At 49.6% G+C, this 15,903-nt stretch overlaps 1 protein-coding gene across 1 annotated transcript; it reads right to left on the reverse strand.

Annotated features, from left to right (window-relative positions):
- Positions 1–50: 50 nt before the first annotated feature.
- GTPBP4 (GTP binding protein 4) lies at positions 51–15,513 on the reverse strand. The gene is made up of 17 exons (XM_061436533.1): positions 14,484–15,513; positions 13,480–13,650; positions 12,114–12,217; positions 11,897–12,033; positions 10,775–10,875; positions 10,481–10,573; positions 9,669–9,860; positions 9,527–9,592; positions 8,511–8,600; positions 7,948–8,058; positions 6,597–6,674; positions 6,288–6,339; positions 5,748–5,848; positions 3,811–4,008; positions 2,862–2,927; positions 1,580–1,723; positions 51–718 (listed from the first exon to the last, which is right to left on the reverse strand). Exons 1-17 carry the CDS (start codon positions 14,529–14,531, stop codon positions 566–568), a joined length of 1,905 nt encoding a protein of 634 aa, XP_061292517.1. The 5' UTR covers positions 14,532–15,513; the 3' UTR covers positions 51–565.
- Between the last annotated feature and the right edge of the window lie 390 nt (positions 15,514–15,903).

Raw genomic sequence — 15,903 nt, forward strand, 5'->3', positions numbered from 1 at the left:
AACTGACAGTGGTTTGTAATTGAAACAAAAACCAACCAAATAAATCAAAATTTCTTTCTTTTCGAAGTTTATTTTGGATAAAAATAGTTGAAGACAAATCAAACGGTGCACTGAACAAAAGGACTAGGAGCTGACTTAGTCCTTTTACTGCTGGCATGCTATCTGTAACCTTTCACCAGTTCAGACTTCTGTCCACACCCTCAAGTAGAGGTGCATTTGCCAAAAAGGGACTCTTCATGTGCACTGAACCAATGTTCTCTCTTGCACAAGAGTAAGATTTGTCCATCAAAAGCAACACAGTCACATCAATAAATCTTTCCTGTCCTGCAAGTCTGAAGCAACCAAAACTTCAGAAATGAGAAACCACTGCCCACCCAAAATATCTATAATACAGTGACAAAAAATTACCCACACCCATACATTTAAGGCATAACCATAGCTTTCAGCAAAGCATCAAGTCCTTGAGTTACTTCACTGTTCTGTTCAGTTTACAGATCACGACTCCCAGCTCTGTGAAACCAAACCAGGAAAAAGTCGGGTCAAAGTGTTTCAGCGGCAAAGGACACTATCTCCTGTCCTTTTTACCAGCTTTCCTCTTTCCTGAGAGCAAATGCTTCGGTTTCATGTCAAACACATGTCTGTCTGCCTCCCCTTTCTTCCCCAAGCGATTCATCTTCTTCTGAGCATTCTTCATCATTGTCTTGGCCTTCTTCACCATCTATAAAGGTAAAGAAAAACCTATCAGTTGTGAAAACCCAAATTTCCAAGTGAATTTCCATTACCTGTTAACACTTGATGTGAACAGTCCAGGTCTGTGCTGTGAAGAGAAGCCCTGGTGAGCATCACTCACACCATTTTCCCGTGGACACACCACAGTACCTGCAGGATGGAAACTGTACCAGACCAGTCTAGTATCTGTGAGGACCAGACACTCTCAGACCTGCAAGATGAGGTACTTTGTTCTGTTCTACTTCCCTCTCAGCAGATGAGGGCACGGAGATCTGGCCATGGAGCTACTCGTACCTGACTGACAAGTGGCAATGCTGGTATTAAGTCCAGATTACTGGACGAAATGGCTCCCTGAAAGCACACTGCTTGTCAGTTTATATACAAACTTTCTCATCTATATGAATTTTCAAAATGCTGAAACTGACCATTTTTGTATTTAAAGAGAAGAAGTAGTAGTTGCCACAAAAAAGAGACTATACACATCCAAAGTGTCTTTTCCAAAAGACTGCCCCAAACAGCTCTCTCCTGTGGTGGGTGAGGGCCCCATGTCCAGGCTCTGAGTAGGACTGTTTCCTAGCATAGCCCTGAGTGGCAGGGACCAAGGCTCAGGCTGCAAGGCTACTGCAATACCCTGCTCTGTCCACCCTGAGAAGGAACACACAAGCGTGAAGAAAAGGCCCATGGACACCCGGCTGTGCAGGGGCCAAGACCAACCCTTGGGGTGCAGCACTCAGAAAAGCGCACTCCACCACCCACCCCACAATCTCTGCGGCTCCAAGTGTTTGCCCCGACCCCGAGGGGTCAACCGTAGAGGCTACTGTTTTATTAGCTACTCGTTACAGGGACTAACCTTGACATCCCGGAGACCAGAGACATCACGTGGAGGCCGAGAACAGCTGTGACTGCGGGTCACAGAGGCGGGCAGGACAGAGTCTTCCCGCTTCCTCTTCCTGGTGATGCTCCGAGACCTTCTGGCCTGGACTGCATAATGGGCCTGAAACAGAGTAGGCTTCAGTGCCTCGGATTCCCAGTGCCTTGAGGTCCTGGCACCTTGAGGACCCGGCCTTAGGGACAAACATGAAATTACTCCAGTGGGGGGAGAAGGCACATGAAGGGCTTGTAGAACTGTCATGAACAAGCTAAATACATTTAAAACATAAATAGTCAGGGCCTCCCCTGGTGGACCAGTGGGGAAAAGTCCTCCCTTCCACCGTAGGGGATGCAGGTTCAGTCCCTGGTCATGGAACTAAGATCCTAAATGCAGCACAGTATGGCCAAAATAAACAAACAAACAAAAAAAAACACTGTAAAAAAATAAAGTAGACACAGTCCCCATTAATTACTGGTCAAATATTCGTCTTCACTCACACAGCTGCTGTGTGCTACTCAGAGCTGCCTGTTCAACCTCCTAAGCAGCACAAGTTTATGTCAAGAGCGGCCCTCCTTCTCACCCCACTTCTGCAGTTACTGGCCGCCAGAAAGTTCAGCCAGGAAGCTGAGCAAAGACTCAGGTGCTGAGGACAAGTTCTGCAGGCCGCTGCTCAAGGTGTCCCTCAGGTTACTGTCTGGAAATAAGACTGCACAGCAATGTGAGAGGAAGGCAGGCCAAGAGCCCAGCATCCAATAATCATTAGTCAGGAGACATAATGTGAACAGCACACATGGCTCATCAAAATCCGATTAGTCTAACACGATGGTTTTCCTTGTTTCGGTAATTCCACTTCTGAGAAACTGCTTTGAGAAATAATCCAGAACGTCAAGATGCTCTTTCATACAATGATGTGTACTCTGGCTCAATTCATCAAGAAAAACTAGGACACTAAAAAAGGTATGTGAAATGCCTTCTAACCTCTGGGGTCTGAGGCATGGCTTCGAACTATTTACCAGCCTATGTTCCTCTCACACATAGGCACTCAGCACCACCTCCCGTTTATTTTGTCTAAACTGAAGCTAATTAAAGCTCGATGTGAAGACACTGTCACCAAAATCAAAGTCATAGCTAAAGAATAAGAACTGTGCAAAACAACGTTAATTCTCAACACAAACCCCAGAAGCGCCAACTACTCCGTAACCTGTTCCTACCCTGGTTCCCAGGACAGTGCCCCACCCCAACCCCGGCCGTCTACACTCACATTGTCTTTGTCGTCCATATCAACACCAAGACTGCGCATCTCATCCTCCAACACCTTCCGCTGAACCTGAAAGGGGAAACGACATTGTTTTAAACAGTTAGTTTGATGAAACCTTAAAAAAAAAAAAAAAAACTCAAGGAAAAATGTACAGAACAATGATCCAAGATACACTTATTTTAGAAACTCTTTTACTTAGGCTCACATGCATGTTTTTGGACAACTCATTACATAACATAAAAATTAACATTTTCTGGGTGATTACATATTACACACAGGACAACGTACGCGTGGCCCCCAGGTTCCACTCAGCTCCCCCGGGGTTCCCACATGCAGACCCAAGAGGCCAGCAGCTCCTCCCCCATGGTGGGGGGACACAGCAATGCCACAGCTGTCCCCGTCATCCGCCACCACACAGAAACCGCATGTCAAACACACACGTGTGCTCCATGCAGACAGCCTGGCCCAGCTCACTCAACCATCCCCCACACCACCCTCCTTCCCTGGGCGCGGTGACTCCAGACAAGAGCCAGGGCCCAAGGAGACAGACCTGAGGACCAGAGGACCCTGGCTCCATCCACTTGTGCCTCAGCGTGAACCTCCCCATCCTAACCAGTCACAGGGCTCAGATAAACCACTCTGGCTCTGAGTTAGACTGCGTTAGGTTTCTGAAGAAAGTAAAAGGGAAGTCCTGACCAATAAAGAATTGAAGAATAAGGACGTGTTAACTGATGAGTTTACCTCCACAAATTTACCCATAACTCACGATCTTCATTTGTACAGCTACAAAGTAGTTGAATCCAACAGTGAAAGTCACCAAGAAAGGGTGGAACACTCAATATAGAATGTCAACACTCAGCCAACCTCAAAAGTCAACTTACACCAACCAAAAGGCAGGGCCATACAGACGACCACACACAAAGAACCACTGACTCTTGAGCACAACACTTGCCTTCTTGGCCGTCCGAGGCATCCTGGGCCCCTGTGTGTCCTTCTCTCTGGACTGTAGAATCTTCAGCTTCTTTTTTTCCCTAATCTGTTTTGCCAGCTGTCGAATCTCCACCATTTCTTCATCTTCACTTTCAGATTCACTGTCATATTCTCCAGCAGCTGTTCTTAGTTCTTCTTCTTTTTCTAACTCTTCCAATTTCTTTTTTTTAAAAAATCATAATTAAAGTCAACAATGGAAAACTCATACATAAGTATAACAACCTTTATAAAAACCAGGTTTCTCCTAAGCTTTTTGAGGTGATACAAATGCCCTGGTTCAGGCTCACATGGCCTCGGCAAGGCTCACCTCCCCGCAAACAGGCACAGAGATGAGCAAGAAGACTACACCAACAGAAGCAGACTGTTCCATGCCACTTCTTCACCTTCTTTAGAAAGAATCACTCCCAACTCCAAGGTGAAAACACGTAAAAGGTTCCCCTCTCTCCTAGCAGGTACACAAAAGCTCTGTTCTTAGAACCATAAATATCAACCCAAACTGGCCTTGGACCAGGACAGCCTGTGTATCCATCCCAAAGCCATTCCAAATACAAGCTCATTAGCTGTACGGTTAATAACATCTTTAAAAATGTATAATAATAAAATAAAATAAAAATGTATAATAAACCTCAACAATAGCCCAAGTCAAAGGTGCTCCCATCACTACTGTGGTAAGGCAGAAGGAGGGAAGGAGACTGGAAGGGGATAGGCAAGGTGAAGCCAATCATGGGCCATCAGAGCCCAGACTGTGGAAGCGTGCTGCTACACAATAAGAGACAGAGCAAGAGTCACAAGTGAAGAGATGAAGACATGAAATATAAATCAAGGACACCATCAGAGAACTGGCAGTTCCTCAAAAAGAAAGACATAAAATTACCTTATAATCCAGAAATTCACCTAGGAATCTGCCCAGACATGTTGAAAATACTCAATACTAATACATGAACCATGACACCCAAAAGATGGAAACAAAGATGGAGTTGGGAGTGATTCTTTCTAAAGAAGGTAAAGTGGCGGCATGGAACAGTCTCATGTCCATCCATGGATGAGAGTATGAACTATAATACTATATAGAATGTGCCATTCATTTGAAATAGAACATCACTAAGAAAGAGGGAGGAAGAAAGCTGACACATGCTACAACACAGACGAACCTTGAAAATACCATGCTCAGTGGGAGGCCAACTTAGAGTGTGACTCCACTTTATAGGCAAGCTGACAGAGACAAAAGAGGATGCGGCCGCCCGAGGCCAGGGAGGGGAGAAGTGCTGTCAGAGCTGGGAGTTACTCAGGGACGATGAAAATGAAAAGGCTCTGGGACCACAGGGAGGTGGTGGCTGCACACCACCACCTATGTACTAGATGCCACTCGATCGCACACTTTCACACATTAAGAAAGACGTGACTCAGGACTGCAACTGAAGGGGAACACAGGGTCTAAGGAAGGCTTTGTTTTTTTAAAAAAGAAAGAAACTTGTGGACACTCGTATGTTAAGAAATATCAAGTGAGGAGGGGGCCAGCCGCGAGTGCCAGAGCAGGACCAGGGAAGAGGAGGGTCAGGCTGGGGAGTGGGCAGCCGCAGCAGAGGGTCCACTCATGGGGTGAGGCGGGGTGGGGCAGGTGACTAGGGTGTCCACACGTGAGAGTCCTTCATGAAGGAGGCACCCTGAGCCCAGCAGAGGAAGACAGGGAGGGAGGTCTGGTGGAGGAAAGAGTGTGCACCAGCCTCAGGTGGAGGGACACAGGGCTGAACACGGGGCCCCAGGTGGCAAAGCCCAGGCTCTCGGTGGGCGCAGAAGGAACAAGGGCCAAGGACAAAGTACAGTGGGAAGTTATGCTCGTATCTCCTGGGTCAAGTTGAAGAGGAGTAAAAGTCACACGGTGTCACCAGGGACACAAACCTGCATGATGTCAGGGTCGATATAGTCGGCTATGTTATGGCCTTCCCAGATCTCAGGGATCTTGTCGTATTTCTCAGATGAATTCATTATATCCCAGTACTCTAAAGGTCAAAAAACAACAAAAAAATCTTCAATTACTGGATGCCCAAGAGTTACCACTTAACCAAGTCCCACATTTGCAAAGACAGTAGAGCATCTGTGCTCAGTGCCAGGTAAACAAGGTAATGTGCTCGAGCAGAGGACTATTCCACGCTCATGCCAGGGCCCATCAGTACCCCAAAACCAAGAGTCCTAAGGCATGGACAAGAGACTATCGATGGTATCAGCCTGGCCGAGCATTATACACTAGGAAAGGTACAAAAATAATCCCTCACCAAAAACAAGAGAAACCTACTTCGGAAGGAAAAAATCTCAGCATCCTGGCAACCTTTCACCTTCAAGAAATTAAACTAACAAAATGCTGGACAACTTGTACCCACTAAGGTACCCTCATACTCTTCCCACACCTAGCATCTTAAACTACCACACTTGAGCCCTTACTTTGAAGATCCAGAATATAATCATCTCCCATCTCCAGTTCCAGGTCCCGTTCCTGCAACGAAAATGTAACAGTTTTCATCAGCACTTCCGACCCCCAGGGCCAGAACTGCCGGGTGCCCCCCAGACCCATGGCATTACCCCTCTCCAACCTTTTGCCACTTGAAGCTCAGCACCAACTTCCAGTGGGAAACCTGCTTCCACCCCTGGCAGCCCTGTCCCCCGACACCAGAGAGGGTCCCAGCCCTGGGGATTATGCTCCCAGGCGCCCCCGTCCCCACTCCAGCACAGGCCTGGGGCTCCCTCACCCACCCGCCTCCTCTTTGGCTCCCCGAGCTCCATCCTCTTCCTGCGTGCCACCACGCCTTCAGGGATGAACGGGGGCCTCTCCTGTGAAAATATGATTGGAAATACCCATGTGAAATGCTTGCTGAATCAAAACACAAAAAGAAAAAAAATGTCTACAGAATGTACAGAGCTTCCCAGGTGAAGCTAGCAATAAAGAAACCTCCTGCAATGCAGGAGATATAAGAGACGTGGGTTGGACCTCTGGGTCGGGATGATCCCCTGGAGGAGGGCATGGCAACACATGTATTCTTACCTGGAGAACCCCACAGACAGAGGAGCCTGGCAGGCTACAGTCCATGGGCTCCTAAAGAGTCGTACACGACTGAAGTGACTGAGCACACATACATAGAACACATAAGAGTCTGACTTCCTTAATATAAAAATTAGAAATCAATAAGAGATAATCAACCTACAGAAGTGAAGAAGTCAATCAGTATGTTAATCACCATGAAATACCCAGTTCCACACAATGTTCAGTAACTAGAAACAATCAAGTTGAATAATCAGTGAGTGCGACTGCCTAAAACCACAATGTAGAAACATCACTTCTTATACTTTTCACTTTATTTTGGAGAAAAAAATGTGTGGTACTGAAAAAAAACTGAAAACTGGCACAACTTTCTGTGAACAAATAGTTTTACAGTAACAAATGTCACTGGCAATGATCTTTACCTATTGTTAGTTCCTAGACTGGTCACCAAAAATTAGTGCTGAATGAATAGAATACATGAAAAACATCAAAATAATTAATAACAACAACAACAAAAAAAAAACAAGTGAAAATTCCCTGGCAGCCTAGTGGTTAGGAGTCCGGCCTTCACTGCCAGGTTCCAGGTTCAATCATCCCCGGTCAAGGGACTGAGATCCCAAAAGCTGTGCAAGAAAGACAAAAAGAAAACACACCATGACAACAGAACCATCTGTGGTCCGTCATACTGATAGAACAGGAAGTGTGCACTCTCAAACCGTCAGGAGCATAAACTTCCAGTGCCCTTTTGAGAACAATGACATTTTTGATGCCATGTCTTAAATTTCACTCTACCGATAAACTTGCAATTAAAAAAAGAGACCTATGCATCCCACCCTATTTAAAACTTGAGAAAAGCTGATATGCCAGAATGTTTCTGGAAAGATAAACGAGACGAGCTGCAGGAGGCAGCCTCTGGTGGAGGGAGCAGCAATTTAACCTGGCTCCTCCTTTCCTTTCACCTTTTCAATCCTGACACACACACAGCGTGACCTTGATCTAAGCGCACCCAGGAAACCCCACCAGCCCCACAAGCCCTGCCTCCAGGGCCTCCATAGGAGTTCTCACCTTGTCATCTCTCCTGCTGGGAACAGCCAAGTGCAGTCTGTTCAGCACCTCATTCACTTTATTTCCCTTCATTTTGGTTTCAACACGATGAGCTAAAAGCCTGTCACAAGCCTAGGAGGGTGACAACACACGGTGCTAGGTCATGGGGCATCCAATGTCCCATCATGTCTGAAAGGGCCCAGGAGCCAGAGCCCCACGCCAGATGGGCCCGAGGTTGGAACCTGCCACGCTCTCTCTCAGAACAGCCTCTGCGAGCTGGGTGCTAGGACCCCCAAGTTCAGTAAGTTGCCCAGGGCAGACTGTGTGCTCCTGGAGTGGGGAGCGGGTGCTGTCTCCCTTCCTGGGTCAGGGCAAGCCCAGGCCAATGCAGGAACCGAGGGGGCAGGACCGGGGCAGACGACCCATGGTGGGTGTGACCCCCATTCCCAACACTCACAGGGCAGGAGGAGGGGGCGCAGAAGCGACAGGGAACCCAGACGCATCTCTCAGCAGGGCTGCTGGCACTCGGGGCTGGCCAAGCTCCTACCAAGGAAGGGACTGGCCTGCTTACAGGGTGCACTGACCTCTGTCTTCACTCTGATAACCCCCTCCTCCGTCAGTGTACTGGTCTCCACCACAGGAAAGCCTTCCGCCTGCAGGTCTAGAAATATTTTCTGGGAACACAACGGATGAGTAAACACGAGCTGCGGCATTTATTTTCAGTTCCCATCCACAAACCGTCCTCCTCCTCAAACAGGTGCTACAGATGCTACTCACAACAAACACCTCTGTGGTTTTTAATTCTTCTGAAGAACATCTCCCAGAACTGTTATTTATTTGTCCCTAAATCCTGCTGTGATTAAGACAATGCACATTATGGGGAGAATCAAACCAGAGTGCAGGAAGCAAACCTGAGGCACTCAGGGACATTCTGTGAGGCCTACCCTTCTGAAGAGAACCTTGGCAAAACCAAGATACATCTTCACAGACAATGCTCTCAATGTTGTTCTTTATAAATACCTGGCTTCCTCAGCCTAAGATAATTCCCGAGAAAACACCTCAGCAACAAGTACGACTCATCGACAAACGAACCACCAAGACCCTAAGAGGGACCCCACCTGCACCTCCACCAAGGCTACCTGACACCTCGCTGCCGGCCTGACCACGAGCCCCCGATCCAGAAACAAGTGCCAGCTCAGGACTTCAGGCTGCTCAGGGTGGAGCTCTGCTTCCCTCCTAGGCCCCTCCTCCCTGGAAACACCAATCACAGCATGACCAGTGTGGCTACCCGCACCCATGCCACCTGCCCAGGTGCCCAACTGAGAGACAGCCCTTCCCAACAAGCAGCTCCTGGGGCTGCCGCTCTGACCACAGGCACTGCCAGCCCCACGGCCTCTGAGAGAGACCACAGGAAACCTCATGGTCCCTCTGCCACTGATGGGCATCCGTGAGGTTACAGCGACTCAGTCACTAAGGACATAATCTCAACCGTAAAACAAAACACTGTGAACTAGCGTCACTAACATTCCTTGTCAACTCCGGTTGTGGGAGACGAGGTTCCGAATCAGCAGGAAATTTTGAAAACATCGAGGTGATTTACCTGATTGTCCTCAGAAAGCTCAGAGATCTTCTTCACATCACATTTGTTTGCTACGACGATAAGAGGCTGCAGCGAGGAAGAAAACTAATGAAATCATCACCTTCGCCATTACTCACAGAAGACCACACCGGCCCATACCCACCTTGTTGACAAAGAGTGGCCTGAGGTTCCGGAAGAGTTCCAGCTGCTCCGCGAGCCCATGGCCACACTGCTCTGACAGGTCCATCACGTACAGCACCGCGGCTCGCAGGTGAGCCAGCGCCGTGATGGCCTGCATCTCGATGGTGTTGCGGTCCTCCAGAGGGTGGTCCAGGATCCCAGGGGTGTCCACCACCTATGGGCAGACAAGTCAGCCCAGCACACAGGCCGAGGGTGCCCACAGACCTAGACCAGCCCTGATGGAGCTCCCCACTGACCACGGTGAAGGAACAAGGCAGTGGGAAAGGACAAGTGAAGACCGGGGGAGGGGTCCTCACTGAGGAACGAGCTCACCAGTGACGCTGAGGGCTGGGTAGAAAGAGGACTGCTCTTTCCACGAGCCCTGGATTAACCAGCAACGCTGAGGGCTGGGTGGAAAGAGGACTGCTCTTTCTATGAGCCCTGGATTAACCAGCACACCCCCGAGTGCTCAGAACACCACCACTGTTTACAATATCACATTCAACTATGGACACAGGCTGCGCCACCCTTTCTGGGTTTCTGAGGATGCATCAATCAGAAGTCCTGCTGTAAGCAGAGCACAGACGCCACACTGGGAGCCGCTGTGTCCCAAGTTCACCTGAGTACAGACAGCGGCCCCCATGCAGCCCTGGAGCCTGTCCATGGGGGGTGGGGGGTGCTCTGGCGACCCAGGACCTGCTCCCCAGGCTCCCTGGACATGGGCAGACCCTCATCGGTGGGAAGCCCAGAGCTGGACGCCAGGAATGAGGCCACACGCCCCAGGCCAGCGCTCACCTGCCAGCGCAGATACTTGTAATCCATGTGCCCCACAAACAGAGACTTGGTGGTGAAGGCATAGGGCTGGACATCCACATCTGCTCTCGTCACCTAGAATAAACCACAGGTCCTGACTTTCACATCCTCCCAGAACAAACGCCTCAGCCGCACAGCATCAAGACTATCGGAGGTCAGAAGAGACCCCACGACACCTCACGTGACTAGACTGCTAAGACAGGAGCCAGCACAGACCAGGAGGCCCCCCTCAGCCTACGCAAGCGGGTCCTCGGTCAGTGTGGGGGCAGCACCAACCTTGTTGATGAAGCTGGACTTGCCAACGTTGGGGTACCCGCACAGAAGTAAGGTCCTCGTGTTCGGGTCAATGGTGGGCAGACGGGACAGATGCTGACGCACTGTGAGAAGGCGAAAGTAAATGTGCTTAACTTCATGAAAAAGCATAAGCGACTCACAGCTGACGGTCTGCTCAACTTAGCTGTACACTCCAGGCCTGTGGCCATGTTACCACACTCCAACAATGTTCACACACGTGACGAGAAAACATGAATGAATGGAGGAGGGGCCAGCTGCAGGGGCATCCAGGCTGAACCCAGAACCCTCCTCCCAGGTCCAAACAGCGTGGATTCCCACCCAGCAGATTGAGGTGGGGCCCAGACCACACAACCCAGAGGACTGAGCAAGAGAGTAGAGTTTGAAAGGGCGATTCGACCGAGTGTGCGCTCTAGCACTTCCTGGCCTACAGGACTCCTTTTCCACGTAACAAGCAACCCTCGGGACCTCGACTGCTCCAGCAGCACCACTGGGCGGGCCACCTAAAGACCTAACCGATGACTGGAAGCACTGTCAAAGCAGCTCACAGTTATGATCTTGTTGCAAATTACATGCAAGATGCTGGGGGAGGGGATCAAAATCAAATCAGTTAAAAATAACTGAAATGTAAAAATATATATGCATACAAAACAGCACAAAGTTGTTTCAATAAAAATTATTCTACATTAATTCAGAAATCGCCTACTGAATAAAACTATTAGGTAACAAAACTGGAGTAGCAGTTTGATGCTAACATGTTTTACACTAAAATATCAGTAACAGGTAAAATTACAGGTCACTTTATTTTTATACATTTTGGTATCTCCCGGCCATTTATAATGTACATGCCTTGCCTATTAAATTTGAAAGACATAAATGTTTTTAATAGTGCTATTAACATGTTAAGTATTAATTAAGTTCTAGCTGCTTTTTCAATCACATCTAACCTCTTAGACTTTCTTAAAGGCTAGACTGGGAAAAATAATTTGTTCCTTTGATCTCTATAAGAAAACAAAAATAAACATTATAAAAATAACTCTTGATAATAATCAAGTACTTTAACAGAATGCACTAACAAGTAGTTAGTTGCTGATGCATAACAAGTACCTTGTTCCAAATATTCCAAACTCTGCTTCTGTCTTTTAATAATAGTACACATCCGCCCGAGAGCAGCGCGTTTCAGTTGCTTGCAGCGGTACAGAGAATCACCATATTTCATGAGCCGCACATAATCTTTTGCAACGCTGAAAAACAGAAAAACATGTAAGATTTTGCTCTCCTTTGACCGTAACTTAAAAGATACTACAGTAAGAAAATCCCTTACTTGTCCACTAAATTTTTGGCAATGTTTATTTGTCCTAGAGCCAACTTGTAATGATCCTTGTCATAGAGAATGTTCATCAAATCTGCATAAAATGGATGAATATCCTGTAACAAGAACAACAGAATGGTCACCTTGGTCTGGCAGGTTCTCCTCCTGTGTGTGGCTAACACTTGAACATAACTTCCTAGGGAAACACATCATACCTTCTGCTCTTCCTCATCGCTCACCCTCCCCCCTCAATCTTCTCCCCAAGCCTCTCTCAGTGACTATTTAGTCACAGAAAAAAAATAGAGTCAGCAGGGAAGCGAAGTCCACCTGCCCTGTGCAGGCCTGGCCAGGCCCAACTCCATCTGGGCACCAGAGCCCACCCCTTGGGCTCGAGAAGAGAGCTCCAGAAATACTTTCCCATCCATCCAGCCAGTCCCGTCAACCTGTAAATGTGCTGTTATTGCCCAAAACTTAAGAAGAAAGTTTTAAAACCCCCATCTCTTTGCTCCTCTTCTATTTGTACAGGTGTTTCCTGGTGCTGTCACCTCATCCTCACTGCATTTTTCATCCTCATGCACTTTCCGAAGTACCTGCACTTTCTCCAGAAACTATACCCTCATCCAGCCAGTGGCCACTAAGCACTAGCATCAGGTCCTAGAATTTTACACCAGCAGTTTCTGTCACATGAACCAATCTCTTCTCTCAGCCTTAACCCACCTTCAGGGACTACCTCAGGGCAGTTGAGGCTCTCAGGCTGTATTGCAGACCCCACATCCATCATCACCTCAGCAACTTCACAACCACGTGGTCCCATTCAGGGGCTCCACAGGCAGGGTCCACTCCTGCATCCTGCAGCTAAGCACACAGGCAGATAGCTCGGTGCAGCAGGGCCTAACTTCGGGGGCTCAGTGAAGAAGGCAGCGCCCCATGAGACTGCCTCTCATAAGAAAAGCACACTGACCATCAGCCTCAACAACAAAATAACACACACTGCTGGGCCTCAAGCCACTGACCCCATCTGAAGCCACAGGAAAGGGCGCCTTGTAAAGAAGGTGAGGAGGACGCACATAGGCCACCAGGACCTTGGGCTTCTGAATTCAGTCCAAAGCTTTCAGAATCCCAACTGTCCCCACAGCCTAGAGATTACAGAGAAAGCCCAAGGCTTTCAAAAATAGGAGTTTCACTGGGGAAAAAAGATACTAAGGAATCAAAAAACCTCCGATCTGCTCCCAGTTTTGTTACTAACTTTCGGAGTAAACTTTGACAAGTCAATTATTTCCTCTTTCCTTCACTATCAGTCAACTAAGTAGACACACCTGGTTTAACCTTGCCTAAAGGTTCATATTTACATAATCGCTTTCATCCCACAGTCACTTACATCCAATTTGGGGAAATCGGTTAGAATTTGTGAGAGTCTGTCATGGTAATTCTGCTGAGTAAATTTGACTTTCCTCATATAAAAATGTCTAATGCGATGGATTTGGTAATGTTTGTGGATAACTGTCGGAGTCTTTCGTTGAGTCTTCGATAATGTCAGGTCAATAAAGTCCTGCAATAAAATAAGACAGTTACACCAAAAATGTCTCCTTTCACCCACTTATTTGAAATCACCTTAAAAGACTAATGTTCAACAATGTATTTTAAACTACAAACACTTTCTATTTTAAACTACGAACACTTATTCTAATTAAATCTTCAGTGTAAAGCTCTGTTCATCTTTATGGTTCCTTGCCTTTATGAAAACACTCAGCAAATGCCTGCTGAAATAAACTTTATCCCACACTCTTGACATTACCGTAACTTCCATATACCTAAAACCATCTGAAAGGTAAGTACCCAGAAACTCAAGCACAAATCAGGAAAAAAGAATGTTTTAAGGAGATACAGTTCTACTATTTCGGTTTGTGTATCTCCAGTTCTGACAGCACACACAATAACCGGTAAGACGAAAACCCGCTGTTTTCAATTTCCCAAGGAAAGGTGGACATGAAAAACTCCGGCATGAAGTCCAGAGCAAGCCGTCCAAGAAGATCGGCATGCCACGCTGTCTGCTCTGGGAGGCACCGCCGGCTCTGGGAGGCACGCTGCCGCCGGTCGTCCGTCTGACAGACACGACGCAGACCCACCTACTTCACAGAGCTTCCTGACTCTCCCCCTCTCCTCCGGGCAGATTCCAACACCCTGAGGGCCCTAATCTTTGAGGAAGGGCCCCCACTCTCTGGGAGGACCCCAAACCAGGAGGTCCGAATCTCGAGAGAACGTGATCTAAGGGGCCTGGAGGAGAAGGCGGCCCCTTCCAGCCCACCGTTACAGACCGGAGCCCCAGCGTCCCGCGACCTGGCCGAGAAAAACGGGGGCAGAAGGGCCCTTGGGGCCTCCTACCTTGGCGGACGGCACCACCGTGATCTTCTTGAAGTTGTAGTGCGCCATGCCAGCGATTCACCACGAGGGGACAGCCGCCCGGACTTCCGCCGAGGAGCCGGGAATAACTTCCGCCGAGAAGGACGAGACTTCCGCCTGCGGTGCGTAGGCGGTGCGTCAGTTCCGGCGCTCCCTGCTCCCCACGCACGGCCTCGGGGTCACACAGCGCCCTCGCCTGGCCGGAGGAGGGGTCGCGGGGCCGGGGCGGAGGGCGCGCGCGACGGGAGAACTGCGCCGGGAAGGCGGCGCTGAGGTCCGGTCCCCACCGCGGAAAGGGGAGCGTCTTGAGAGGCGTCCCCGGGCATCAGTGCTGCCCAGCCGGGTCCAGGGTCTGGCTGACCTGGGCCAGGGGTCTGGGGGGACTTTGGGAGCCTGGGGGGTGAGGGTAGGGGGGTCAGAGGGGCTCGGAGGGCTCCAGGGGTTTCGGGGAGTCTGGGGTCTCCGGAGATCGGGGGGTCTGGGGTCACCGGATCGGGGGGTCTGGGGGAGCGGGCGCGGGCTCTGGCTGGGTGAGAGGAAGGTGGGGGGCGCGCGGGTCTGCTCCTTCCGCGCTCACGTCGCTTCTCCCCCGGTGAGCGCGCTTCCTTTTTTTAAATTTTTTGGTCGGCGAGGCGGGTGGGATCTTAGAATCCCCACCAGGGATGGAACATCCGCCCCTCCAGTGAAATCTCAGTCTTAACCACCGGACCGCCAGGGAAGTCCCCTGCTTCTTATTAAATGAAGGCTGTGGAGGCCCAGCCTTGTGCGACAAGGGACGCCTCTCCTCCACCGCGAGGCCCCGCTGGCGACCCTACACTACCACCCACCCCATCTTGGCCCCACCGGAGCTGCCAGCCTTCCCCCAACCCAGGCCAGCCGCAGGCCTTTTGTCCCTCTTCTGCCTCAGAAGCCCCTCATCTGTCCCTCCGCCTCGGTGACTCTGGCTCTTGTCTTAGCATCTCTGCTCCCCTGACCGTGGCTGACTGACCTGCCCACTGCCTTGCCCCAACGAACTCCACCTGGAACTTTGCCCCCCACCTTTACTCTGCCTGCCGGGGGTGGCCCCAAATGCCTGTATGAACCAGACACTTCCAATCAGTTGTGCACTGCCTGGGCACAATTCCAGATTTGCAGCACAGCCTTTCTGAGAATCAGACTGCAGATGGTCCATCTTCCGGGTCCTGTGAAGAGGGGCAGTTGAAGGGGCAGCCCAGAGCCGGGCTGACCTGCTGCGAGTGCAAAACAGGCTGTGGGTGAGATGAGGTCAGAAGGAAGGAGATGGCCCCTGAGACCCGCAAAACCCCACAGATGAGGGGTAGGGCAGGAAAAGCCCACCCAAGGCAGAGGGCTGCGGTCGGCTCCGTGGCTGCCCTCTGCAGCGGACAGAGAAGAAGGCTGGGGC

Source organism: Bos javanicus, chromosome 13 (assembly GCF_032452875.1).
Source record: "Bos javanicus breed banteng chromosome 13, ARS-OSU_banteng_1.0, whole genome shotgun sequence".
NCBI classification, from domain to species: Eukaryota; Metazoa; Chordata; class Mammalia; order Artiodactyla; family Bovidae; genus Bos; species Bos javanicus.

Excerpts from the sequence above, each read along its gene's own strand:
- GTPBP4 (XM_061436533.1), bottom strand. The coding sequence starts at position 14,531 with ATGGCGCACTACAACTTCAAGAAGATCACGGTGGTGCCGTCCGCCAAG. Across the intron at positions 10,574-10,774 it reads AGTCCAGCTTCATCAACAAG|GTGACGAGAGCAGATGTGGA; the intron begins GTTGGTGCTGCC and ends GGTTTATTCTAG. Across the intron at positions 1,724-2,861 it reads ATATGGACGACAAAGACAAT|GCCCATTATGCAGTCCAGGC; the intron begins GTGAGTGTAGAC and ends ACTCTGTTTCAG.